Genomic DNA, 25,937 nt, shown 5'->3' with positions numbered 1-25,937 from the left:
ATTTTTTACCGATCATCAAATTTACAGCCAATATTTTAGGGTCAACAAACTTTCAAAAGAATTAAAAATTAAATTTTTAAAATAATAAAGTAATTACTTTTTAAATGGGAATAAGCCACAGTTAAAGATTAAGGTAAGTTTATTGACGTTTCAATTTCCACTTCGGAAATCGTTCTCAAATGACAGATGTTGGTAGTTCAGATTTGTCTCCTAGGTGACGTAGTTACCCTACCGGACAAACAGTGTGACTTCGTCCTAGTCTTTTATACAGACATATATTATATTTAATGAATACCATGTATTTAAAGTTAAATGCCATAACTCTTTATATTTTTTTCGTGCCAAAGGGTCTATTCCTAATTTAATAACTGTTTTTAATACATACTTTCTTTTTAATGCAATTAGTTATTGAATATAAGTATTTTATTATGGTTCTTACGCTTACCTTTTATTACCGCTTGCGCTTTGCTAGGGGCCTGCGTAGCGCAAGCGGTAGGATGCTTGCCTCGCAAGCCGGTGGTTCTGAGTTCGAATCCTACCGCCGGCAAGAACAACTAGACGTTTTTAAAAATGTCTATAGGCCCCAGGTCGACTCAGCCTTGATAAAAATTAGTACCTTGGGTAAAACCAGGGGTAATAATATGCGGTTGAAGCGTAGCACTGGCCATGTTACCTTCCTTGTATACCGTAGGCCCTAGATATGGCAGATTACCCTGCTATACTCCCAAAGCCGCGAAGCGGTATAAAACGGGAGACTATTATTATTATTATTTTGGTTTTACGAGTATTTTGATTGAAACCGTGCCGTTATTAATAATTAAAAATATGTTTGTTACAGATCAGCCATTACTATTTTCCCACAAAGAACAGACGGAAAGCACGATTTCCGTGTTTGGAATCCACAGCTCATCGCCTATGCTGGATACCGCCAAGCTGATGGTTCTGTCATAGGTGATCCCATTAGCGTCGAGTTCACTGACATTTGCTTGCAGTTGGGTTGGAAGAGCAAAGGGAGTCGCTGGGATATACTGCCACTTGTGTTGTCCGCGAATGGACACGATCCAGATTTTTTCGATATTCCCAAAGAATATGTAATTGAAGTTCCTTTAGTACATCCCGAGTAAGTATTTATGCAGAGATAATCTTATATGGAGATGCAGTTTTAAATTTAACATCCTGTATCTTTATAATTATCATGTATTTACTGTTGAAAAAAGTTTGATATCCATGACTAAATGAACGGTTGTTACCAATTTAACTCTAACTCCATTAGGATTAGATGTTAAAACATATTGTTACGAACATACTTTTGGCATGGCCCAGGTAACGGTTGCATTGCATCTCTAATACTCTCGAAAGTTCGCGGCGTATCGAGTGCGAGAGAGAATAACCGGTCACGTAGGTGAATTAGAGGTGGGACAACGCCAGAATATTCTCGATACAGTAACTGTAGTATATATAGGTAACAGTGTTAGAAGTAGAGTTAGTCGATAAGAGAGTACCGAACTGTAAAGTTATAAATAAATGTATGTATATAAATTCGAACCGCTCGTTTTATTTAATCACGCTACATTGGTGTCACGGTGTGAGGATAATTGATTTGTTTAAAAATAAATTCAGCAGTGACTTTTGAAAAAGACTTTTGAACATTTTAAAAAGTACGCGTGCCTGACCAAAGATGCTGCTAGTACAACTCTCAGTAAAACAGTTGCGTGAGCAACTGGAAGAACGCGATGAAGAAAAAGCTGTTTCCTTGACTGCTGCTTTACGAGGTGATGCTGCGGATATCCTAAGATCAATTCCTAAGGGTCAAGAAAAATGTTACCAGACCTTGTTCACTCGACTAGATAAACGTTACGGAGATGCCCATCTACAACCAGTCTACAAAGTACAAATAAGAAGTAGAATCCAACGAGCAAGTGAGAGTTTGCAAGAATTTGAAGCAAATATTGCTCGTATAGCGCTGTTGGCCTATCCAGAGGCACCAGACAACGTTTTGGAAGAAATCGCTGTAGATGCCTTCGTCAATGGGTTAAGAGACATTGAACTACAGAAAGCTTTACGACTAGCAAGACCGAAAGTTTTAGATGAAGCGCTCGCTATTGCCTTGGAACATGAAACAGCTAGTCAAGTTTCACGGAGCTATCGAGTACGAACCTCTGAAGAGAGCGACGAACAAAACGAGAAACATCTGGAGGAAATCGTACGGAAAGTAGTTCACATAAATCGTCTTGCACCATATGCTGGTTCAAATGAAACAGAAGAAGCACGTACCCTTCAACATAAGATCAAAGATGACCGGCGACCAAGCTTTAATGAATTTATGTCAAATTACGCAGAGAGAAAGAGTGCTAGATTCGGCGTGACCACAGAAGTTCAGCAGGATCTTTTTAGTGTTCCGCATAACGTCTCTCTAGCCCACTGTGTTGCCCAAGATCTTGAGATGACTAAAGGAATCTCATCCGTATTTTATAAGAAATTCGGTCGTTTGGGCGAGTTAAAAAACCAGCAGCCTAAAGTTGGAAGAGTACTGAGATTAGAAGATGGTTCCCGATCTTTGCTGTATATGGTGACCAGGAAGTCTTATACAGACAGGGCAAGCTACGAGGATATATGGCGTGCTCTAACTAATTTGAAGAAAATTGTGTGCAATTACGACATCAAGAATTTGGCCTTACCCAAGTTAGGCCATGCACTAGATAATCTGGACTGGAAGATTGTCAGAAGCATGCTTGAAGTGATCTTCCGAGACACCGGCGTACGAATTACTGTGTGTTGCATTAACCCGATGGGATCGTATCCTTCAAAGTCAGTAGACTGTTATTTCTTTCTAAAGGGTTCATGCAGAGCTGGAGAGTCCTGTAGATTCCGCCATGCTGTGCCTACCGGAGTTGCTGATCGGGACGATCAGATTTAAGAGGGGAGCAGTGTTACGAACATACTTTTGGCATGGCCCAGGTAACGGTTGCATTGCATCTCTAATACTCTCGAAAGTTCGCGGCGTATCGAGTGCGAGAGAGAATAACCGGTCACGTAGGTGAATTAGAGGTGGGACAACGCCAGAATATTCTCGATACAGTAACTGTAGTATATATAGGTAACAGTGTTAGAAGTAGAGTTAGTCGATAAGAGAGTACCGAACTGTAAAGTTATAAATAAATGTATGTATATAAATTCGAACCGCTCGTTTTATTTAATCACGCTACAATATTCAGTATAGAGAAAGTCAAATATAGGTTAGTCAGGACTCGTAAAAGTTTATTTTTAAAGCTAGTTTTAGTTTTTTTTTTAATTGTTAGCTAAACGTTTTCTGCATTAAGTCATCACAGGAGCTGTTTTAAAATAAAATATACAATGTAGGACAAGGGTAAACAGAATAAAATATAAATTAACGACAGTATAAAACTCTGCCTTATGGTAATGCAAAGAACAAATATCACACAAGCAAAAATTATGTAAAAATTGAGCAAAAGCTGGTTCATTTTCTTGAAATATGACTCACCATTTTTAATGGTTAAAATTAAAGTAAAATATGGCAGGATTGATTAAAAAAATGGACTACTTTAATATTAAACTATAATCTAACACCAAAATTCTAGGCACTAAATTCTGAGAAGTTAGAGCTGAGTTTAAACATCAACACTTTTGCTAGAATGTGAATAAAGATATCAACTTCTATATTAATAATTTAAATAATATACAGTCAAATATTGATAGAATTTGGGACTTGTTAAAGTATCACATAAAACATGCTGACAATGCTGACCGGTAGCAAAGAGCAGTAGATAATCGAAACCGCAAGTTAGAGATATAAATCATTGTGAACGTTCACTGCATACACTGGTGCATCGTTTACGTTGTTAGGTGAATTTTTAAAATTTATATGTACTAAAAAAAGTATTTTTACTAAAATGTTATTGTATGTGTTTGATTCATAATTACGTGAAGGTTATGTAAAGCTTATTATCTGAAGTATTTCGACAACACAAAAGGTCAAAATGTTAACTATCGTCTGAAGAAAACTCAATAATTATAGGTCCAAAGAAAATATCCACTATAGTAACTATATTGTCTAGATCCCACATTTTGCTTTCTTCTTTTCTACTTTTTTTTCTTCTTCCTCTTTATAAGCAATTCTGCTTGTTCATTGGCGGATTAATACCTCTATGGAATGTTGTCATTCCATCTTTTGCGTGGTCGTTCGATACGTCTTCTGCCGATTGGTGACTTATCTCTTGCTGTTTTGACGCTCCGTTCGGCTCGCGGAGATAAGAATACGGCCGAGGTCAGAAGGCCCTGCCTGTCGTAAGAGGCGACTAATAGGTAGGAATTGAGAGGTGGAGAGCCGTCGCTTGAGGTGTCGGGTCTGTAGAAATGCACTTGAGACGTTTAGGCGTCACGATCACCAGTCTACATTCCTAGTATCCGAGACGAGACTCTCGGGGACCACTCTACTCTCATTCCAAGAGAACCAGGCGAGGTTGAACGAGCTGGGCCCGTACACACCTCTTTTAGCCTAACACCACCAATGGTGGTGTCGGTGTCTCGGCACGTACCCGCCTGGAGATTTAAGAGTGGTAAAGGAGAGATCCTCAGCGGCGACCTGTCTACGTGCGAGGTGGAAATTCCTCTGCCTGCGTCACCTGTCCGCCCGTGGGAGGGGATAACGGATAGGTGAGGTAATTGCAACACAGGTACTACGGGGGAGGTGGAGCCCCGCGATGCGTATGCATCGCGCCACCTTTATTTTGGTGTCGGACTCGTAGGGGCAGTGGAGTCGCTAACGGTCGTATGCCGAAAGGCCAGGTAGACCGGAGTCCTGCCATTTTATTTGGAGGGCACAAAGCACGGCTATGCTATTTTGACGACACGGGTCTTGTCCATTCTGCTTATGTTGTTATTCCATTCTTTTTTCTATTTTGTGACCATTTATTTATACACTGTACGTTAAATTCTCTTCTAATGTCTTCACTTCTTTTTCGATCTCCCAGCGTATTTCCTGTAATTCTTCTAAGTACTCTCATCTCTGCAGTTTTCAGAAGCCTTTGCGTTGTGGCCGTGTCGGGTCTTGTTTCTGAAGCATATGTCATTATTGGTCTTATACTGGCTTTATATATTCTTGATTTCATCTCAGTGTTAATGTGTCCGTTTTGCCATATAGTGTTCATCAGTAATTCGTTTGGTATCCCGTCTTTACCTACTGTTTTTCTGTTCTTCAGGTTTTCAAGTATTTTCCAAACTAACTGCACATTTATATTAAGTTCTTCATTTGTGTTAATTTCTGGTGTTTCCAGTTCTAGCGTTGTTTGTTCTTCCTCTGCATTAGAGCTTTTTTAGATAGTCAATCCACGCATCCTTTTCTATGTGTTTTGGTTCTATTAGTTCCTTTACCTCTGTTCTTTGACTTCTTATAAAGCGACATATTTCCATTTGCAGACCGTAAAAATAATGTTCCATTTCTTTTGAAAAGCGTTTTCAGTGATCATTTTTTATTTTTCTTACAAGTGGATGTATTTCGTTTCTAATTGTCTTGTAATTATAGTATGCCTCTAGTGTTTTGGTTGACCATGTATTTCAGATAAGCTTTTTTCTTTTTTTCATATTTTTTTTACTTCTGTACAAAACCATGGAGTTCTTCTCCTTGGAAACGATTTATTTTTAATTTATTGTCTTTCACCAAGAACTTGCTTGGACAAGGCTAAGATATTAGACTTAATTTTTGCCCACCTTACTTCGGCTCCATCACTTTCTGTGATATATGTTTTTCTGCTTTTCTCGGTTATTCTTTTTTGGAATAGGTGGAGTCATTCTGTAAGCTTTCGACTTTTATCTTTGTGGTGTATTCTGGTGTTTTGTTATCACATATATGTGTTTTCATTTGAATTTTTCACATTACCATTTTATGATCGCTCCCTGTTTCTGCTGATGTTAGTGCTCTTACATCCAAGTTTTGAGAGGGCTGTAACTCTCTATTTGACAGAATATAGGCTATCATAGATCTTTGTCCTCTACTGTTTTTAAAAGTGTCTTTGTATTGTTCTTTGTAAGGGGAAAATTGTATTACTAATACGTATCTGGTTTATGCTGTAGAGGTCCGTCAGAAGGTCTCCATTTTAATTTCTGATATTTTCGTTATATCGCTGTTTTATTCCAGGAATCATATCATTGTTAACACGGGCGTTAAAATCACCCATAATGATTACATATTCATCATTTGGGATCTCGTCTATTACAGTCTAAAAGTGTTCTTCTTTTCTAGTATGTGAAATGCAATTTTTTTATGAGTCTGGCGTGACGTTTTTTATAGCAGTGGCTAGCAGACTTTTTACATCATTCACTTTAAAAGTTAAGTTCTTTCTCGCTCCTTGATTGTTTATTTGAGTCCATATAAGTTCTTTATGGTTTTAACCCAGAGTGATAAGGAGGGAGGTGAAGAACAATTTGTTCTTTTCTGTCTTGGATTTTTCTAAGTAATGTCTCTGCCACAAAATAATATCTTATCGTTCTATACGAATACTGTTTCTACTTCTTTTCGTAGATTTACTGTTCATTTACTTTAATGTTCGCAATAATACACTTCATGATATTTTGGGTATTAAATCGTCGGAATCTCTTTCGACTGCCACTTTCTTTGATATTGAAATTTGATTTCGGAAAAAAATAATGATGAACATGTTAGCTGAGGTACAAATATTAAAAGACCACGTCCCAAATCGGGATCGATCCCTATTGATACTTTACTATTTCAATTATGTTGATTACATTAAATTTTAAATTACCACGGTACAAATTAATCAAGAGCTAGGAGCTGTAACTAATTTGGTTAATTGTAATTGAACACCAATTAATAAAACTTTTTTTTATGATTATTATCTATTAATTTCAGATACGAGTGGTTCAAAGACTTCGACTTAAGATGGTACTGCGTTCCTGCGGTATCAAATATGATGTTTGACTGTGGAGGTATACAGTTCACAGCTGCACCGTTTAACGGATGGTACATGTGTACTGAAATTGGATCTAGAGATATCTGCGATCCTCAGCGATTAAATATGACGGAGGTACGTAAAGCCTGCGTTTTCTTAGATTAAGACTTTAGTAGTTCTTTTCAAAAGTCACTGTTAAATTTATTTTCAAATTAATAAATTACTTAACACACGTGACACCACTGTAACGATTTTAAGTAAAACGAGCGGTTGGAAGTTATATAAACTATTTGTTGACAGCACGATGATATGCTTATACTACTTGTCTCCTAAAATCTAGTTGAGATATAGATTCCGTCTTCCTGTAAACATTCCATGCATTTACTATAGAAACATCTAACAACCATGTGAAGATTGCTTACCACCACTTTTTTCGTCTGATACTTGAACTATATCTTGAATGATTCTCATCTAACAAATCAGTACCTCCCATAAATCGGTTATATTCACTTATAATTTATGGACGACTGATTTGAATAAATTTTTTCTCTGTCTTTGAAACTTTTTTACACTACTAACTAGATTTTTATCCATGGCATGTAGATACTGCAGCAACTGCATTGTTATTTACCCACGCAATATTCAAATGGTCCTCAGAATGGTTACTTCCGCTTAACATTGAAACATGCGTTGTTTTACATATCGGCAAAAATAACCCATCACTACCGTACTTTATTAATGGACATCCCTTAAACTCGGTAACCTCCCACAATGATCTCGGAGTGATAATTAATAGTGACCTTAATTGGTCTGATCACATAGTGTCGGTGTGTAAACGCGCAAACTCGAAACTGTTTTTGATCCGTAAATGTTTTACATGTATATCTCTAACTTTTGTTAGTAAACTTTACTCAATATACGTTAGACCTATTCCTGAGTTTGCCGGACCAGTGTGGAATCCAGATCTCATTCGCGATAAGATCCTACTTGAAAATGTTCAGCGTAAAGCTACAAGACTGGCATACGGTCGTGTAAGACCTAACTATGAAGATAGATTATCCATGGCTCATCTTACGACATTCGAGCAGCGACGTCTTCGAGGTGATCTAATTATGTCCTTCCGTATTTTAAAACATAACTTTGGGAACCTAAGCACCATATTCACTTTGAATCAAGACGAAAGATTAAGAGGCCATCGATACAAATTGAAAAGGGAACAAACTACTGCAAGGTCCAGGGTGAACTTCTTGCCAAATAGAATCTTTAATATCTGGAACAATTTGGATCAAGACACCATATCGGCAACTAGTGTTAACATCTTTAAAAATAAACTTGATAGTGGTTTATTTTATTTATAGGATTTTTTTTTCTTGGATAGCATTATTTATTTATTTATTTATTTATTGTCTCACCATTCAACTTTTGTATGATATACTTAATTGTTTATGTTTACTTAACTTTATAATTGGTATTAGTTTTATAAGGATGTTTTTTATTTTTGATTTTTGGGCATAATAGGAGCTCGCTCCTCTGCCCTTATTTGTAATATAATAATAATAATAATAATAATAATAATAATTTAATGATAATTATGCCATCATCCTTGTTTAGTATTTAACTAGAGCCACCTCTCACAGTTTGTTTCAAAAGATCTTGCTTCTGGGCTAATGTGCAAGATTTGAGTACGCGGTCTTTCTGAATTGTTCCTGTTTCATAGTATCCAGTTATTTTAAATAAAAAAAAATAATAAAAACCGTAAATAGATTGTCAAAATAAAATTTTTGTAAGCTTCAGGGAATTCGTGTACCATATTCACCACTGGAGCTATCTTTTTTTCAAAATCTGCTTCAAATGTGATGTTTCCTTAAGGGGTTTTTATCTTGGTATAGATAAAAATTTACTAGATACCCTGATGGAGTATTTAGACATCACATCTTGTAGCCGAACCTAATTGGTTTTCCCCGAATAAACTGTTTACAGGGATGTCACTCAAAATATTTTATTATGGATTGGTCAAAATTCAAGTTTTGTTCTGGAATCCAGTTATCTAAAAAAATTTTTTAACTTATTTATCAACGGCCTTAATTTCTACATTTTATCAGATTTATTTGGTTTGTTGTTATCTGCACAGTGCAAGTATCTTAGAATTTGACGAAATCTGTGCTCGATGCATAGCTTGACTTACCATTTGATTTCGCATATCATCTTGAGATTCCCAGTAAAAATCTTGACAAGGTGATTCCACATATTCCAAAAAATGAGAATAGCAAAGAAATATTTTATTTCATCCAGCGTGATGGTAGAATTGTTAGGTCTCCATGGTCCTGGAGATCATACCAACACAAAAGACCCAGAGGAAGACCTCCTATGAGATGGACAGATGATCTGAAAAGCACTGCCGGGAAAAATTGGCTACAAGAAGCGTACAATAAAAAACAATGGAAAGGAAGACTTGAAGAGGCTTATGTTCAGATGTGGACGTGAATGGCTAGACGAAGAAGAAGAAGAAGAAGAAGAAGAAGAAGAAGAAAATGGTAGAATTTGGGTCATTCAAGAACATTGCATATTTATCCGATTCATCAACAATGAACTGAATTATGTCATCATCCAAAAATGCTTTAAAAACTTCAACAAGTAATCAACAGCTTTTGAATCGTGCATTATTTTCTTTTGGAAACTGTCTTGCACATAGCACTAAATCTCCATTTATCCAAGTTGCTTTGGTTCGGCCTGGTCGTTGTGGTATTTCGTACCTTTCATCCTGTTAAAACTGCTCTTGTTCTGTATAAAATTATGCTTTAACAGGAGCTGTTGCCTGTTAAGATTGTCAACAATACCGCTATTATCCTCTTCACCTAAGTCTTCATCCGTAAGAATATTTTATTCTGGAGGCTCTATAAAAATATCTTGAATATTAATCTCATTATCATAAACCATGTTTATTGCTACTTCTAACGTAAAACCTCACCTGGAACAAATAATCAGTAAATTAACGCTCTACAAAATATTGCTAATTATGAAGCTGGTAAATTTTAGCATCAAAATAATATAACATAAATCGAAAGTGATCTAGTTATCATAAATTACTAATATTTTGACAATTATGCTTCAAATGAAATATTTCCAACACTTACTCTAGACGGAAGTCCACTGGTTGAGAATCCACTCTATACCACAAACTTCAACACACTATTTCAACTAATAGTAATTTTGTTTTAAAGAAACTAGTTAAACGACCGATTGCACTAATATTCGACAGTAAAATGACGACATCGTGTTTAAATTGTTGACTTAAATTGATTGGCCGCTGGTTAATCGTGGTGGTAAATAATTGATCGATATGGTTAAGAAATACCTTGTTAGACGAAATCTCTTCATACGTTTTTTATTGTGTTCTTATGGCAACGTACGGAAACATACTGCTAACTTTGCCTAGGGCTTACAGGGTTGCCGTCTGAGTAAAATAAAACTTATGGCTGAGAATTTACATAAAATAAAATAATTTTAACCAAATTTAAACAAACCGTTATTATAAATTTCCAAAAAGTCTCAACAATATGAAGGTAAATAGAGCGCAACTGTTACCATATATGGTAACCCTAGCCGTTCACGGGTTTTAAACATAGACGATATAGCAGACCTGTCTTTGCGTACAAAAGTAAAATGGCGATTTGTGAAAAAACTCTACGTGATAGGGAAAATCCAGAGGCGAAGAATATTTATTAATTAAATGCAAAGCTACAATTATTTTAATATACCTATTTAATTATACTAATTTTGTTTGGATTAAAGATAATTTTGACGAATAAATTAAATAAATACTAAAATTCTACTTTGGCATGTAATTAATAAAAATTCTAACGTGCGCCTTTGGTTATTTGTCAAAAAAGTTGACGTTTGTCAATTCTCTAGTTGTTTTTACCTGAATACCTGAATATTTAGTTTCTCTTTCTGTTTAGTTTAATCAATTCAAGTTTAGTCCAGTTGTTTTTAGTTAGTTGTTCTTAGTGAATATTTAGCTTAATTATTGTTTAACGAGACGTTTAAATTTTTACAAAGGCAGAATGGTACGTAGTGTAGCCGACAAAGTAGCAGCTGTGTTAATAATTGATGAATGTGGAAATAATTTCCATTCAGCGGAACGTCTTCTTAATAAGAAGTACCCGGATCGCCCTACATTGAGAGCTTATTTGAGGAACCTTCTTCGGAAGTTTAAACAAACTTTTAGTGTTCAAGATGTCAAACGATCTGGTCGACCAACAATTAGTTATGACAAAAAAATTGACATCATTTCAGAAATGGTAGTGAACCCTACTTCTTCTATAGCTCAAGTTGCATCTATCTATGGAATCAGTCAAAAGACAGTACACCGAGTATTGGCTGAAAACAAATTTCATCCAAACAAAATAAAAATTGTGCACAACCTTTCAGATGATGACCCCGACCTAAGACTAGAATTCTGTGAAAATATGTCCAATAAAATTAACCAACAGCCCGATTATATAAAAACTATTTATTTTAGTGACAAAAGTACTTTTTCTTTTAATGGAAATGTTAACACATACAATGTGAGGTATTGGAGTGACACAAATCCTCACGACTTTCGTGAACCACATACTCCATTTCCAAAAAAAATAATTATTTGGGCAGGTATTTTGAGAAACCACATAGTTGGGCCCGTTTTTCTGTTTTTCTTCTTTGAGTGCCTCTCCTATCGGAGATTGGACATCATTAGGCCGATTCTAATTTTATCTACTGCTGTTTTGAATAATTCATTAGTGGCACAGCCAAACCACTCTCTTAAATTTCTGATCCAGAACATTCTTCTACGGCCTGGATTTCTGCGTCCTTGGATTTTTCCTTGCATTATATTTTGTAGGAATGTATACTTTTGTCCTCTCATCAGGTAGCCTAGGTATTCAAGTTTTCTCTTTTTTATATTCAGTATAACTTCTGGATCGTTATTTATTCTGCGTTTTTCTCAATACTGTAATTTCTCAATCCCGTAAAGTGTATCCGATGTTACAAAATGCAACTGAACCGTTAATACTTAAAATTCTAAAGGATAATCTAGATGAATTCGGCAACTTGGAAATAACTTTGTAACAAGATGGTGCTTCTGCTCACTATTTTGGGGCAGTAAGACGTTACCTGGATCAGGAATATCATGGTAGATGAATTGGACAACGAGGTACGATAGAATGGCCAGCTCGGTCACCGGACCTCACACCATTAGATTTTCTTCTGTGGGGATACTTGAAATGTAAAGTTTACGCTACAGCTCCCGATAATATTTACATTTTGAAACAATGAATTGTTGAAGAATGTAAGGCAATTTCATCCGACACATTTGAACGAGTACGGGAACAGTTTCGGCATGCATTACTATCATTAAGTAGTTGGAACATATTTTGAACACTTACCAAAAGAAATGGTTGTTAAATATTTATTAAACAAATGAGAAGCTACAATTTTAGTATTTATTGAATTTACTCATGAAAATGAGCTTAAACTCAAACAAAATTATTATGACTGAATAGGTATTTTCAATTCCTTTCCAAGGAGGTATCACTTGCCATAAGGTTTCATTTAAAATTATCTGTCACAGTGGCGGTGTAACGTGATCTGTCACTATTACGTCACCTGTTATTTATAACAATAACCATTCAAAAGATACGAGAGGGTGAACGGACTTTTGACTAGCACTGTGTATATATATATATATATATATAGTTATAATAACATAACAATATATTCTATGTATACAATCCTAATTCGTTCTTTTTGATATTGTTCCTGGTAAACATTCATTAACACCATCTATATATTTTCACGGAAGTTCTACATCTAACTTTATTGTCTTTTTGTTGCCCCAATCTCAACTAAATTTATTTCTTTATAACGGCAATCAAGTGAAACCCAAAACAAGGGAATTTATTACTTTTTGTTGTCAAACAACTTTCTCAAAAACAATTAAATCCAAATTTTACGTTTTAGGGCCTCTAATGTATTAAAGATGTACTAAAAACGCGTACTTACCTGCCACATCAGAACGGTAAATAACTCTTATTAAAATCTTCCCTTTGCTATTTGAGGGTGCTTTTCCTTCATAATAAACTACAGCACTTTCATTATAAACACGAATCATTTGCCACGTTTCTGTAATTTCCAGCAAGAACGGTGCAAAAAGTTTATTTTGCACACACATCTTTGTGCTAAGACGAATTGTTTGTAACACTCTTTATTTCAGTTATCGTGTTAACCACAATAAAGCAATAAAATTTGTTCACATTCTTCTTATTATTAAATCTCGTCTGTCTCTTTTTATTACATCAACTCAGTCAATGAAAAAAAAAGGTGGAAAAATCTTATACAGATATTTGAAGAGGTATATGAGAGGTAGCTAATGAAAAATCCGTAAAGACGTAAAGCTGATTTTGTTTTGTTTTTTTTACAATCTTAAAAAGTAAAAAACATAGTTTTTTGGTTATAAAAAGTGCATTATACATTCTAGAGAAAAATGTTTCAAATAAAAGTTGTAGACTATAAAAAGCTCTTTATTTCGAGAGTTTTCAAAATAAAATACATTAACAGTTGACCGAGATAAAAAAACACTTATTTTTATAGTAATTTATAAATGTTAAACAAAGTTAAAACTTATTTTAACTTTGTTTTTTGCATAAAGACACATCATATCTAACTACTTAAAAATATGGCAATTAATGAATTATTAAAGTATCCCAAATTTCAAACAGATAACTTATAAAATCAATTTCGACTTACTTAATGCCTCTAGAGAGAATGTCTGGGCAAGAACTTGTTTAAATTACCGCTCTCTGGGATAAACAAAATGAATAACTCCTAAACTATTCGGGTCGATCTATTTGAAATTTAGAACACTTTAATTACTCATACCACAATTTTAAGTAGTCATATTACATGCCATTATGCAAAAAAACAAAGTTATTGACATTTATAAATTACTGCAAAGACCCATTTACGGCCAAAGGTGCGTAAACGCAACCATTATTGTTAATTTTTTTGGCCCGAAAATAATTTTTTTAATGTTTTCTTTTTATTGAAGTAACATCTCAATAGATTGAGGTATATAGTATCATTTTTCTTTTGACAAAAATATTACTTTTTAAATATGTTAAGATTATTATAATTTTGCATAATTTAATGATTTATGCACATCTTCATACAAAAAATTTTTCCGATACTAATTATAAACTTAATTCATATTTTGTATTCTATAATGATAAAAATATGTTGAAATTTTTATTATTCTAAAAACTTATTCATTCATACTTTAAAAATAAGGTCTATAATTGCATGTTTATACGATGGATTCGTATACGCACCTTTGGCCGAAACCATATTATATTTTTTTCGTAGACTAAACAATCTGAAATTACGATCTCGTCAATAGTCAATACACTTCATTCACTATTTATAAAATTGTTGTGTGCTGTAAACGTTATATTTGCTTTTTTATATACATTGTCACCAATTTTTGAAATAATTAACCGAAAGTTTGCAAAATTTGGAGTTTTTGCAAAAAATCTTTCCATTGACGAGGAAATGGTTCAATATTTCGGGCGACATTCGTGCAAAAAGTTCATCCGTGAAAAACCTGTTTTGGTTTTGAACTATGGTGTTTATGTTCTGATACTGGTTATTTGTTCAAATTTATTCCATATGGCGGAAAAACTGAGAAAACAGATAATAGTTTTAGCTTAGGAACGGCAGTTGTTTTGAATTTACTTTCGATAGTTAAAAACCCACAGCAACATAAGGTTTTTTTCGACAACTTCTTTACGTCATATGCTCTTTTTGGACTATTGAAAGAAAAAGGATTCTTTGCAACAGGAACAGTAAGGGAAAATCGCACTGCTAAGTGTCCTCTAGAAGAAAACAAAATTATGAAAAAAAAGGAAAGAGGTTCATATACATGTGCATTCGATTCCAATTTAGAAGTTTTGGTGACAAGATGGAACGATAATTCAGTAGTGACTGTAATGACAAATACATGTGACGTTTTACCCCTTATGCAAACTAAACGTTATAACCGTAAAGAACACAAAGAAATTCTTATCCCTCAGCCTAATTCACCAATATAACCAATATATGGGTGGAGTGGATCTGCATGATAATGGCATTGTGAATTACCGTATTAAAATAAGAGGAAAAAAGTGGTGGTGGCCGTTGTTTACTAACATGATTGACAGTAAGGTGATCAATAGATGGAAAATTTTTAAAATTGCGAATGATTCTAAAATTTCCCAGCTGGAGTTTCGTTCGAGATTGGTTCTTAACTTACTAAAATATGGTGGACATGCAGAGAATAGTGAAGAAACCGCTACATCATTGTCAAACTCAGTATATGGACGTCCATCTAAATTTGCTTTACCAGATGAAACTAGATTCGACAATATTGGCCACATTATAAAAAGAGACGATAATAGTGCAAGAAGAAAATGTCGGATGTGCAAAAGTAATACTATTTATTTATGTAAAGAGTGTCCAGTGCATCTACACCCCGAATGTTTCGAAAATTTTCATCTTAAAATTTAATTTACAGTTAAGATACAATATGTTCCTTTTTTAAAAATTGTATGCGTATTCGGCCAAAGGTGCGTATACGCACCCACCTGTTTTTCCTTTCATGAGAAAAAAAAATTCTTTTTGGTTGTAAATTAGTCTTAATGTATGTGTTTTTAATCCAATCTAATAAATCAATTGTCAAATTTCTCTTTGTTGATTGTCTCGGCCCTTAATGGCTTAAGGGTTTTTTGCAACTATCTTACAACTGGTAAATTCTTTATGCATTTGAATTCAGAAGCTTGCAAATTGAAGAACATTTTTTAATCTACAATTTTTATTAGAACGATTTTTCTCTAGTCTGCATAAAAAACGTTTTATGAGCAAAAAAAAATACTTTGTCACTTTTTAAGATTATTTAAAACAAAATCATATGTACGTCTTCACGGATTTTTCATCGCTACCTCTCATGTATTTTTTAGAACCTTATAACATATGTATAGTAGCCGAACATATGATGCGATGTTGTACTAATAATAAATAATCTCAGGGTTTTTAGGGTTTATTTTATAATGGAAATTACGATGATTTGATAGAGCTGTATAATCGTGTTTCTTTCACAAAAAGCTAAACTTTAACTGACTAAATATAATGCGAATACTGTCTTTTTGTGTTCTATTCACATTAGTAAAACTAAAATATATACAAAACGGTCAGACCACACACACTTATCACTGGTCACTGGTCAATGGTCTATCTAACAGGACTCTCGAGATGCCATATGTTGGGGTTTTAAAATCATAATATTATATCTTGCCCTCCGGAGGCGCAGCATCAGGGGTTGGTTTGTTACAACCTCCAAATATGTATATAAGATTTTTATGTAAAATCAATGATTTTTTTCCAGATAAACTGGTGAAAATATTGTTAAAGTACTTGAGTAGTTTTCCGTTATAAATGATTTAATTTTATATGGGTAGAGACTGGCAAATATGCACTAACAAATCTCTAAAATATGCATGCAATATGCATTTTAAAACAGGCTGAATATGCACAAATAATATGCCAATTTGTATTTATAATTTGTAAAGTTTATGTTAAATAGAGTGTCGTTTGTAAAATAAAATTTAAATAATTAGATAAAGATAAATAGATTAATTAGTCCTTATTAATTAAAGTTGTATTGTTATAAAACAATTTTCTATATTACAAGTTTACAAAGTTACTTAATTCACTTATATTACTAAAAGAGACTGCAAAAAACTTATCCAGACACTCATGTATTTTCATTTGCTTTTCAACAAATTATCTGATAGCAAACTTACTCGGCTTATAATAAACCTAATGACTATTTGTCTATCTTTTAAAGTTTAGGGCAACTAAATAATGGCAACTATATTTATATTACAATCCGACGGATTAAAGAGAGACGGGCAAAAGTTCGTCAAACTGTTCTTAATAAGAATTTCCAGACTTACAGAAGAATTCACCGGCTTGGAAACTTTAGGGATTCCAAAACTTTCCGCAACAGTTTCAAGCGTGTATCCCGGTTTGTAATTTTAAAATATAATTTTTTTCTTCGTGCGTTTAATCTAAAAAATTAATATCTTATGAAGGAAATATGTCATTTATTTTTAATGCTAATAAAGTTCAAACGTGGAGTGAGTTATGTACTGTTCTTCTCTGTAGTCTGTTCAAAGTTTGGACCAGCAATATTTATTCAATTTTAACATTCATTTTATTTCTTTTTGTTAAATAGTTTCAGTTCTTTATAATTTTCGTATTCAGAATGAATCTTTAATTTTTTCTTTATTTAATCAAAAATTCTTAAACCTGGAAGTGGGTGGGTGTGGTCTATTGGTCATTGCAATAATGAAAACTGATTGTGTTTTAACTTCTTCTTTATCTTCTTCTTCGTGCGACTGGGATTACTCCTGTTTGTCTGCCTCTTATTCTGTTTTATTCGTTGTTAACTGTACATTATCTTTCCACCTTTTTGGCGGCCTTCCAACGGCACCTCGTATTTCATATCTTTGCTAAATTTCTCCCAATGTTCTGTTTTGATGTTATCTATTTCTTGGTTTACTCTATTCCTGATTTTCACGTAGTCTTCTCGTATCTCCGGTGTCTTCACTCCTTTGTATGTTACGAAAGCTTGTTTCTTTTAATTTGCTAGTGCTTTCACCCTTTCGTCGTACCATGGAGTTTTGTATTCCCGTTTATTTCTGTTAACTTTTCTTTTACCTATAGCTTGTTCCGCTGCTTGTATGATACATTTTTTATTAATTTTTCAGGTTTCTTCTATATTAAAGGCATTATTTGCGTTCACAGTACTCTTGCAGAAATGTCGGAAATATAACAAGAGTGTATATGTAGGCTTCATAGACTTTAGGAAGGTCTTTGACCGAGTCCAGCATATGAAGGTAATAGATGAATTGAAAAACATCAATTTAGACAAAAAATACATTGAGTTTAGTAAAGCTATATACTGGAATTAGAAAGAGTAGTAAAGGTGAACGATATAGAAACAAATACCGATTGCGAGAGGGCTCAGGCAAGGCTGCGTCTTGTCTCCGACGCTTTTCAACGTTTACTCACGGGTCATATTCAGAAAAGCTTTATGGGAAAGAAAAGAGGGAATAAGAATTGGTGGAGAAATCGTAGGAACCATGAGATTTGCAGATGATACGTTAATTCTTCTTCTTCTTCTGGTTCCTATCCGTTTCGGATGTTGGAAATCATATTGGCAATCATGACCTTGCTCGCTGTGACTCGAAACAGCTCCGTTGAGGTTTTCTTAAACCATGTTCTTAAATTTCGTAGCCATGATATTCTCCTTCTACCGGGTCCTCGCTTACCTTTGACTTTACCTTGCAATATAGACTGCAGCAGGGAGTAACGGTGCTGATTTCTCATAACGTGTCCCAGATATTGCAATTTTATGCGTTTGATCGTAAACACAATCTCTGGTTCCTTCTTCATTTTTTCTAGATACGTTAATTACGGCTGAGAATATAGAAGAACTACAAACTTTATTAGATGCAATAAATAGTAAATGCATTCAAATGGGACTTGACATCAACACAGAAATAGATCCAGACCAAGAGATCAGAGTACGAATACAAATGGCATGGGCAATGTTCGTAAAATTCAAGCAATTGTTCTGTGACAAAAATCTGAATACTGCGCTGAGACTGAGGTTTGTTGAATGTTACGTCTGGCCCCAACTATTGTACGGGGTAGAAACATGGACGTTAAAAGCGCAAATAGTTAAGAGGCTTGAAGCCTTTGAACTTTGGATATACTGGAGAATGTTGAGAATTCCATGGACTGCCAGCGTCACCAATGAGGAAGTGCTTAGAAGGATGGGTCGAGACAAAAAATTGTTGAGAACAATAAAAGTACGAAAGACTGCATACCTTGGACACATACCGAGGAATGATAAATATAGTCTTCTGCAGGTCATCATGCAGGGTAGAGTCGATGGCAAAAAGGGAATATGTAGAAATAGGAAGTCATAGCTGCGAAATATTCGAGAACAGAGAATCTTTTAGAAATGTGGTCACCGACCTCCGTTAATGGGGACGGCATAGAAAGAAGAAGAATATCTTCATCAGCATTGATAACAGCTTGTAGTCTTCGGTTTATCTGCGTGAAAGGAACTATAAAATTGTCTTCTTCAGAAAGCTCTTTCCAAACCTGTTGTATACCGTGCCACAGCTCTTCAGCATTTTGAGGTATAAAAATACGCCGATACAACCGTTTTATAATAACCCTTACACATTCTCGATTGGGTTTAAATCTGGACTGTAGCTGGGCCATGAAAACGTTTTGATGTCGTTATTCTGGGGCCACTGGAACCATCTTCAAATTTCGTTACAATTCTTGCTTTTAGTTCTTAGCTAGTAAGTGGAGCCATTTTTTAAGGTTAAACAGTATAAGTTACCTATCAAATTTTAAGATTTTGTAGTGACAGTTACAGTATGTAAATAATAAGTATTTATCCTTCAAAATACACTGCTCAATTTTCTACAAAATCAGTTTTTTTAGGAACCAGCTGTATATTTTTTATTAAAAAAAATTTTCTACAGCGTACATGTTCTTGGTAAATCGATGTTTCCCCCCGCTTCTAGCGGAAGACCGAGAGGCAAGCTTTTTTGCATCATATTTTGGGGTCCGCAAAACTAGACATTCTCAAGCAAGACATTGTCAAGAAAACAAGCAAAATTCAGCTTGTTTGTCTCGTTTTTAGATCAAATTTCTGACGACTGGACTATTGTAGCTGTTTTATTATAAAATTATGGATTTATTTCTAAGTATAAACTACATATATGGTGATTTTCATAACCTTAAATACTGTTAAAGCCATTTGTACCATAAAATTCCCTGTATGCTGGTTCTCTTAAAGTACTTTTCAAAACAACCCAAATAACATTTTATGCTGAACAAGCTCCACGTTAAATCTGTATTCAAGAATTCCTTAAAATAAACGTTGTTCATAAATGTTAAAGGCAACACCAATATTTCATGACGATTTCGCCTGAATCCCGTTCATAACAATATTTTTACTTCTCAATTGGGCTTATTCGGGTAGAAAACCAAATAAAAGAAGAGGTAGTTTTGTGTTAACATTTTCGAACACAGCTATTTTACGCCGCATTGACGGTCAAATTTCGTCTGAGGCATCCAACCAGCTTTCCTTTCCTGTAATTCAAATAAAATCCTTATAAAATAACTCACTGGCTTTGGTTTCTTTTGGGTTATGTTTTGTTCTTGCTTTGCTGCGATGATGTGTGTAAAACAGCGGTTTTCGGATGACGGGTTGTTTCAGATCCAATTTTTTTGGTTATCAGTGCTGATGTTCTTCTGAAAAGTTAATGTACTCTTTTTATTAGTTTCCATAAATAGGAAAGGTTAGCATTAAAACTTTGTATTATTTGATAAAATGATGAAAAATATATGTGATTCAACACTGGACGTTAAAAAAACCAGTGGACTTAAGTACCTAAACTTAAACTATTTCAAAAAATTTACAGTATTTTATGTAAGTCATTGTGGTGATATAATTTTAAAACAATTAATAATAAACAGTAAAAAAATTACATATTACAGCTTTAATATTAATTATTGTCGGTCAGATAGCCAAGCTGGCTGGGCGGCCGGTTCTCATTCGCTTCACTGCGAGTGGTTCAGTGGATGTGAGTTCGATCCTCAGCTCGGTGTACAGAAAACAAAAATGCTAACGCAGCAGTTTAAAATTCTAAATGAATCTGAGGATTTTTCACCAGTACTTTACGTTTTATACATTTCGAAGGTACCGGTACAGAGTCTGCTATTTTAATAAGCCAAAACGGTCTATACGCGAACGTAACAAAATAAATAAGTGAACAAACAACCTTCCACTGCAACAATACATTCGCACTGCTCGAATTATTTGAACGCGTGTCCGACTTGACTGAGCTAATTTGCATCCCAAACTCTAGCATGTCGAAATGCCGAATGCCGCAAATGCCGTCTTATTGGGAAATTCTGAAAATGGCAAACATATTTTAAATACTTTCTGCCTTAGTAACATGTTAACAAGATCTGACTTATCTGTTACATACGCTGTATTTAAAATGCTCTTTTAAATATATCTGGTCAGATGTCACGCAAGTATGTCTTCAGCACCTGACAAAATAACTTAAGTGAACAATGAAAGTGTTAAATCATTCAAAACAAAAAGCGTTTTCAGCAAGAGGTATCAGAAAAATTACCACAGGGATAACTGGCCTGTGATGACTAAACGTTTGATCCCTCGATGTATCCCTCTTCCTATCAGTGCAAAGCAGAATTCGTTAACCGTTGGATTGTTCACCCACAGACAGGGAAGGTGAATTGGGTTTAGACCATCGTGAGACAGGTTAGTTTTATCCTACTCATGACTCGTGGTTGCAATAGTAATCCTAATGAGTACGGGAGGAACTACAGGGGAAAACTTTAGTGCTCAGAGAGGTAATGATGCGCAACTACCATCCATCGGATTATACTTGAACGTCTCTAAGGCCGTATCCTTTCTATTCAAAAGTAGCAATGATCTCTCTTGGAGTTCCTAGAGAAACCCTTATTTTCATTGAGGTTATCGGTTTACGGTGGGATCGATCCTTGCCAGTAGACCAGATCTTTAGATGGACGAACATTCAACGTTATAATCTTTTCGATGTGTGAACTCGAAATTATCTCTAGACAACTTACATGTCTGGCAGACTGTTATACCTGGTAGAGCAGTTTTCACGCTAAAATCTATTGAGACTAAGCACTCAGCTTCTGGATTCTTCTTGTTCTTTATTGGAAGAGACCCCTGATATATATTAAAAAATATAGTAGAATGGAAATCAAAATGTCAAATATTAGTGATTTAAAAATGCAATCTTCATTACAATCAATAATTGTGGCTTAATTCCATTTAAGCATAATATTTACATTAGACATACCACAAAAAAGTAGTTTCAGAGCCTTATCATGCTCCTTAGTTTCCTTTCGATTGGGCGACGGTCGAGTCCAGTACCTGTTTTGAGAACCTGTTTTACTTATATAAGCCCACCGAGGCTGCTTTAGATTAGTATTGGCGATTATACGTATCAGTGCAAATTGTTTTGTAAGCAATAATTATTAAAGTTATTAGTCAGTGTGATTAATTAAGTGAGTTTTTAAGTTAAATAAAGTTGTGCTTCACTTAATCTCTGGACCCACAGAAAAACTTAACAATAGCTTTATTTTGGCGATTTCAATTTGTTTCAATTTCTGTGATTTTTGAAAAGGCTCATTTATAAAATTTTATCTCTATACACACCCTACTGATTTTTAAAACAGAAAGTCAATAATTAACTCTTACACTCACATAAAAGTAATATTTTATACTTATTGCAGATCGTTGCTTCCAAAATGGGACTAGACACTAGAAGCCCAGTTACATTATGGAAAGATAAAGCCTTAGTAGAGTGCAATCTAGCCGTTCTTCATAGTTTTCAGCTAAACGGGATAACTATTGTCGACCATCACACGGCGTCCGAGTCTTTCATGAAACATCTCGAAAACGAAAACCGTCTGAGAAATGGATGTCCCGCCGATTGGGTTTGGATAGTGCCGCCACTATCTGGATCAATTACTCCAGTATTTCACCAAGAAATGGCTTTGTATTATTTGAAACCATCATATGAATATCAGGTAAGATCATTTTACGATTTTTTAAGCCTTTTTTAAGTTATTTAACTCTAAATAAAAGAACATTACTTTATTTTTTATAAATTGTGCAAAAAAATATGGAGTGTCTTTAAAACTAGATAATTTTTAAGATTTATGGAAAACTCTCAAATAAATAAATAATTAGAATTCTAAGATTTTTATGCTATTCTATCGGGTCTTATTAAAATGGCAAACATTGAAACTTTTTTCGGTCTTTCACTATATTACCTTTTGTGACAATTTGACATACTTATTCAATATTTTACTGCTTTGTCATTTTTTTCTCGAGCTATGTTTTCTTACAGTCGTAGGGGAGAGGGGCGCACATGTGGACAAATTTAAAAAAAAAATGTATACTGCAAAATAAGATTCATTGTAAAGTATCGGCTTCTTCAATGTAAGATTCACATATTTGTGAGTCTTGTGAACATTTAAATTTGGCAGTTATTAAATTATTTTCCAAGTAGATCTAATTAGTCCACATGTGCTCCTAAGGGAGGCACATGTGGACAAGACAATATTTTCTACGGGGCTCATATGGACACAGGTTTTACATTTTTTTATAAGTGCAATTTTTAATATTTATTTAACATAATACATTGAATTATCCCATATTCTACACATGAAAATTAACGGAAAACCTAAAAAAGGAGCTGAATCTTGCTATCCCAATTTGTTTTTAGGAGCTGGTAATTTTCTCATAATATCGTCTGTAGAAATATGACTCTCATCCTTCTGATCTGGAAATACAAAATCTTGTCGCGGCGTCATTTTTAAAAAATTTACTAAAAATCTTACTCTTCTAGTTCCTTTTCGATCTGACTAACAAAAAATTTGAGTTTTTGTAGCAGATTTAATGAGAACAAAATCCCTTTTCTAGATATTCGTAAGATTCAATCCAAAATCTTTACCATCTTTAGTCTCAACTTCCATAAGACTATCATCTGATTCTTCGCAATAATTCTCAATTTCGCTTTCTGATGTCTCTTCATCAAAAATTTTGCAAATATGGGATTCGGATTTTTTCCTTTCTATATTGCTTGCCTTTCTTTCCTGAGCCAGTATTTTCCTCCTTTTCTCTTATTTCATTTTCTCATCTATTTTTTCTGGTGAAGCGGTCAGAATGGTTGAAATTTTTTATTTTTTTTTCATCCTTTCTTAGAACTTATTCTCACGACCTTTGGGTATAGACGAATTTGTTTCTGAGTAAGTTTTACATCGGAAATAATTACAATTTTGGAACTTTGTTTTTCGGTAGTTTAAACAGGTTGACAATTATTGGTGACTTGTGGTTGAACATTTGCCGATGATGATGTAGAAGGCATTTCGGAATTAGAGAGTGCACTACAATTTAGACAATCATAAGTTGTGGTATCTCCCTGCGATACATCACTGACTTTTGTAACTTCAGCTCCTACTAAATCTTCTGAGGAAAAAATATTTTAATTCAAGGGATAGCAAGCAGTCTTTAAAAATCCAAATGCTGCACGATAACGACGTGACAACTTTAAGAGTACTAAACCGTTTTTCCTGCAATACAAATAACATCTAACGTTACACGTGTATTATAGTTATCCAAAAGTATTAACGCAGAGTTTTCCTTAGAAACATGCATGTTTTTTTTAATATGCTTTACAACTTCGAGGAATCACTCGTTGGTTATCCAACCACTTGGAGAAGCAAAACGAATGCTGCCTCCTGGAGCTCCAGTCAGGAATGACTCTTTAAATCGAACTCGTGGGAAGTTATAAACAGGTGTAATACCATTTCCATTGGCAATGAGTATTCCAACAAACGTCACTTGCTTACCTCTCTCTGTTCCAACTGCTTATTTCACTTACAGCTTACAGCCCTTATTTGTGACCACTTTTGGCATTTGCAGAACAGTGTTCACTCCGCTTTCATCTACGTTCACGATTTTATATATATATATATATATTTAGGGATTCTACAGTATTCACTGCCTTCCCTCGCTCAACCGTTTCCATCTCTCTCTGTTGTTCCATTCTCCATCGTTTAGTCCTCTCTTACTCATGGCGTCGTCTACTTCGTTCCTCCAGGATTTTCGGGGTCGTCCTCTTTTCCTCCTTCCTATGGGGCTCCATTCGGTTATTCTCTTTATCCATCTGCTGTCGCTAGTTCTTCTTACATGTCCATACTACTTTAGTCTTTTTTGTTCTATATATGTTAGTATGTCTGTTTCTATTGATGTTCTTTGCTTTATTTCGTCATTACTTCTCCTATCCATTCTTGTTACTCTGCAGCATCTTCGCAGGCATTCCATCTCTGTTGCTACTATCTTACTGCTGGTTTTCTTGTTTATGATCCAATTTTCAGCCCCATATATCATAATACTTCGCACTAATGTTTTATAAATCTGCGTTTTTGTCTTCATATTTAGGTGTCTATCCCACCATACTGAGTTAAGTTGTCGGATTGCTGTTCTTGTTTGTCCTAATCTTTGTGTAATTTCTTCTTCTGCCTTTTTCGTGATTATAAACCCCAGGTATTTGAATTTATCCTTTCCTTTGATTGTTACGTTGTCATCAGTCTGTAGATCTTCTATGTCTTCTTCACTTGTAGATAGGTACTCTGTTTTCGCGAGGTTAATATCTAGGCCAGCCTTGGTATATTCTTCTTGTAGTTTCTTCATCATGTAGCTGAGGTCGTCTTGGTGTTGTGCAATCACTACTTGATCGTCTGCAAAACTTAATGTATATAGGTATTCGTTCCGTACCGGTACTCCCATGCCTTCGCATTTTCTTTTCCATGTAGTCAAGTCTTTCTCTAAGTATATTTTAAATAGGGTTGGAGATGTGGAACAACCCTGCAGGAGCCCTTTTGTTGTGGTGAAGTCTCCTATGATTCTTGTTCCCATTTTAATGGACACTTTATTTTCTTTATACAGAGCTTTTGTAGCTTCTATGAGTTCCGTCTGTATTTCTAATTTGTACATTGCCTCCCATAGTTCTGACCTTGGTACAGAGTCATACGCCTTTCTCAGGTCCACAAATGCCAAGTGTATATCTCTATTTTTTGCTTTTTTCTTTTCCAACAGTTGTTCCAGTGTGTATATGTGGTCTATGCATGATCTTCCTGCCGTGAAGCCTGCCTGATCCTCTCCGATTTTGCCTTTTATCGCTTGCTCTATCTTTTCTCGCAGTATCTTCCCATATAATCTTCCTATTGATGATATTACGCTTATTCCTCTGTAGTTTTTGCATCGTTTTCTATCTCCTTTCT

General features: G+C 34.7%; 1 protein-coding gene across 5 annotated transcripts in view; it reads left to right on the top strand.

The window, feature by feature from the left end:
* Nos (Nitric oxide synthase) overlaps positions 1–25,937 on the top strand; it is a 588,325-nt gene that overhangs the window by 484,866 nt on the left and 77,522 nt on the right. For all 5 annotated transcript variants that reach the window (XM_072542783.1, XM_072542782.1, XM_072542784.1 and 2 more), the window contains 3 exons: positions 839–1,120; positions 6,887–7,061; positions 22,380–22,676. In XM_072542783.1, coding sequence (XP_072398884.1) covers positions 839–1,120; positions 6,887–7,061; positions 22,380–22,676 — 754 coding nt within the window. The remainder of the gene's footprint in view (positions 1–838; positions 1,121–6,886; positions 7,062–22,379; positions 22,677–25,937) is intronic.

The sequence above is a fragment of the Diabrotica undecimpunctata genome, chromosome 9 (genome assembly GCF_040954645.1).
Source record: "Diabrotica undecimpunctata isolate CICGRU chromosome 9, icDiaUnde3, whole genome shotgun sequence".
In the NCBI taxonomy this organism is placed as follows: domain Eukaryota; kingdom Metazoa; phylum Arthropoda; class Insecta; order Coleoptera; family Chrysomelidae; genus Diabrotica; species Diabrotica undecimpunctata.
The sequence above is the reverse complement of the archived record's forward strand: the minus strand, read 5'-3'. Positions and strand labels throughout refer to the sequence as shown.